Genomic DNA, 2,802 nt, shown 5'->3' on the forward strand with positions numbered 1-2,802 from the left:
CAGCCCACAATTTAAACTACCAGTCCCCACAATCTTCTTTTCCAACAAATCCTGAATGAAGCATTTTGAGTCATTAAAACCAATAAAGATCCTTTTATTTTTAGACAATTGGTGAATAGATAACAAATTGACACAGTAGCCAGGGACAACAATAACATTTGACAGTAAGATGTTTTTATTTAAGATTAGATCTCCAATTTTAGTTATCTTAGCTTGAGTTCCATTTGAATGACCCACAGTCATACCCAAGGTAGATATATCAAAAAAGGTTTTTCATATTTTTTATACTTCCTGTCATGTGTTGTGAAGCCCCAGAGTCAATGATCCACCCAGTACAGTTGTTCATTTCATGAGATGTGTTATTAGATTTAAAGAATTTTTGAAAGTTTTCATTGAATAACACATTCATATTTTTAAAAGTACCTGTCACATTAGCATGCACATTTCCAGAGGAGTCATTGATGAGATTCATCAGCTTGTTTATTTGGTCAGGAGTGAAAGGAGCACTTTGCCCAACAGAGTTATTACTAGGAATGCTTCTGCTGTTGCTAGTACTATTATTGTGGTTCCTTTTATCCCAACCTGGAGGGTACCCTATTATCTCATAGCATCTGTCTATAGTATGACCATTTAGGTTGCACTTTGTGCATTTTAGGTTGGTATTAGGGCCCTTTCCAAATTTCTTTTTGTTATCAAAGGTTTTTGACACAAGAAAAGCTGACTGTTGTGATTTCCCAACCCCTCTGACAGTGGAGGAATCTCTATGAGATTCCTCTCTTGACACAATAGAAAAAGCAGTTTGGACACTAGGTAGTTTTTCCCTTGTGAGAATGTTACTTCTGACAGCATGATAGCATTCATCAAGACCCATTAAAAATTGCATAAGTTTGATTAAGTCATTGTGTTCCTTAATTTCTGTGTTGTTACAACCACATGTAGGTAATTTAAGAAGGGCATCAAATTGTTTCCATAAAGCATTCAATTTGTGGTAGTGATCAGACAAGGAGTCACCATTTTGAAAACAAAAGGCTAAAGTGACTTGGTTGAAGGAAGGTTGTACAATTTCACGAATAGAATAACTAAAATAATCAGATCCAATCAATCACCAATATAAACGATAACACAATCCTTGATTTATTACAAAAGAACTGGAACAAAGAACACTAAAACACAAGATTGTACCAATTGATAATACAATCTAAATAATAAATACAGAAACACTGGAACAATTGAAACACCAGAAAACAAGAATATGAGAGCAAATCAGCCGAACAATAACGATGATGGTGATGATCTAAAATTGGAATGGAGCGTGTATGTGACCCAAACCCTAGAAGGGTATTTATAGCCTTCAGCAAGAAAGTTACACAAAGCACCCTGAAGAACATAAACTTCACACAAGAGCCCAAACATCCAAACCTTTAGCATCAGACATCCATTTTATTTCAACACAAGTCCCTGCACTTAACAAATAAAACCAAATAAGTAAAAATATAAAGATAAGATTGCATAGTTTTAACAAAGGTGATAGCAATAATAGCTATTTTAACAAGGTGGTGAAATGTAGAGCAATCGCATTCATCCCATGATGAATAAAGGCGATAATATGGTTGAAGGAAATGAGACTCCTAAAGTGTTTGTGATTCATTATTTTGAGTTTTGCGAAATCTGCTTGGGAACGCTTCGTCCAAGGGTTCCTCGAGTAAACTGGTATGCTATTGTTTGGAATTCACAAGCTATTCCTCCTCATACGTTCACAGTTTGGTTGTCAATGAGGAGAAACTGGAAACTCAAGATATGTTGAAGCAATGGAAAATTCATAGTTCTGCGCCTGCCCCGACGTGTTTATTTTGTAAATCGTAATGGGCTTCCCATAAACATTTGTTTTTTGAGTGTGTTTTATCGAACCGGATATGGGACAGAGCGACTGATTCAATTTCAGATTTCTTCATATGAGTGGAAGAAATCGTCGGTATTGTACATCTATTTGCTCATCAGAGAGTTTCCTGAGTGGTGGTGGCAAAATTGGCGCATGCTGCTTCGGTTTATTTTATGTGTCAAGAGAGAAACTAGATATTATTCAAATACAAACCGCGTTCGGTTGATCAAGTTTCTAAATTTATTGCCTCAAGCGTCCATTTAAAGCTTTTTTCTTTAGTGTTCAAAGACTCGGTTCATGTGAGGATGTTCAAAGACTCGGTTCATGTGAGGAGAATGGAGAAGATTTGGGACATTCACTAATGGGGTTGTGTCTTTTTTGTTATGGGTCGTTGTGACGGTTTTGTTGGTTGTTGGTTTGTAGATGCGTTGTCATGTATCGTTGGGTTGATCATATTGTATATATTGTGTTTTTAATAAAATTTCACCGTGTAAAAACCCTTTACCCAAAAAGAGGTTCATCCGCGATGACTTTGAATTATTTGCAAAACGGAATGTAGCCCTAGGATTAATCCATTCGCAAAGCTGGTCGGAAACCCAAATATACCCGTACCCCAACTATATATCTCTATCGCCATATTCAAGCTTCGTACTTAGAGAAAAAAAAGTTTACGTTATCTCCAATCTAAAAGTCCCACAATTTTTTGTTCTCAAATGCGCCAAATAACCACGAAAATGAGGTCGAAATAAGGTAGAACGTCCGAGAGCGAATTGCTGTCATCAATACCCTCGAAAATGAACTCAAAGATGCTCTCATCATGAAACCGATAGCAGTGGTCAAGTATAACTAAAATTTGATCTAAAAAGTTAGAATTATACTGATTGATATGCGCAAAGCACACCTAATGTTATTGTAATAAAAAT

General features: G+C 36.1%; 1 protein-coding gene across 1 annotated transcript; it reads right to left on the reverse strand.

The window, feature by feature from the left end:
* Positions 1-259: 259 nt before the first annotated feature.
* On the reverse strand, positions 260-2,516 carry LOC139890097 (uncharacterized). The gene is made up of 3 exons (XM_071872999.1): positions 2,486-2,516; positions 1,398-1,458; positions 260-1,079 (listed from the first exon to the last, which is right to left on the reverse strand). Exons 1-3 carry the CDS (start codon positions 2,514-2,516, stop codon positions 260-262), a joined length of 912 nt encoding a protein of 303 aa, XP_071729100.1.
* Between the last annotated feature and the right edge of the window lie 286 nt (positions 2,517-2,802).

This window comes from Rutidosis leptorrhynchoides, chromosome 2 (assembly GCF_046630445.1).
Source record: "Rutidosis leptorrhynchoides isolate AG116_Rl617_1_P2 chromosome 2, CSIRO_AGI_Rlap_v1, whole genome shotgun sequence".
NCBI classification, from domain to species: Eukaryota; Viridiplantae; Streptophyta; class Magnoliopsida; order Asterales; family Asteraceae; genus Rutidosis; species Rutidosis leptorrhynchoides.

Excerpts from the sequence above, each read along its gene's own strand:
- LOC139890097 (XM_071872999.1), bottom strand. The coding sequence starts at position 2,516 with ATGGCGATAGAGATATATAGTTGGGGTACGG. Across the intron at positions 1,459-2,485 it reads GATATATAGTTGGGGTACGG|GGACTTGTGTTGAAATAAAA; the intron begins GTATATTTGGGT and ends TGTTAAGTGCAG. Across the intron at positions 1,080-1,397 it reads TTGGATGTTTGGGCTCTTGT|TTATTCTATTCGTGAAATTG; the intron begins GTGAAGTTTATG and ends TGATTATTTTAG.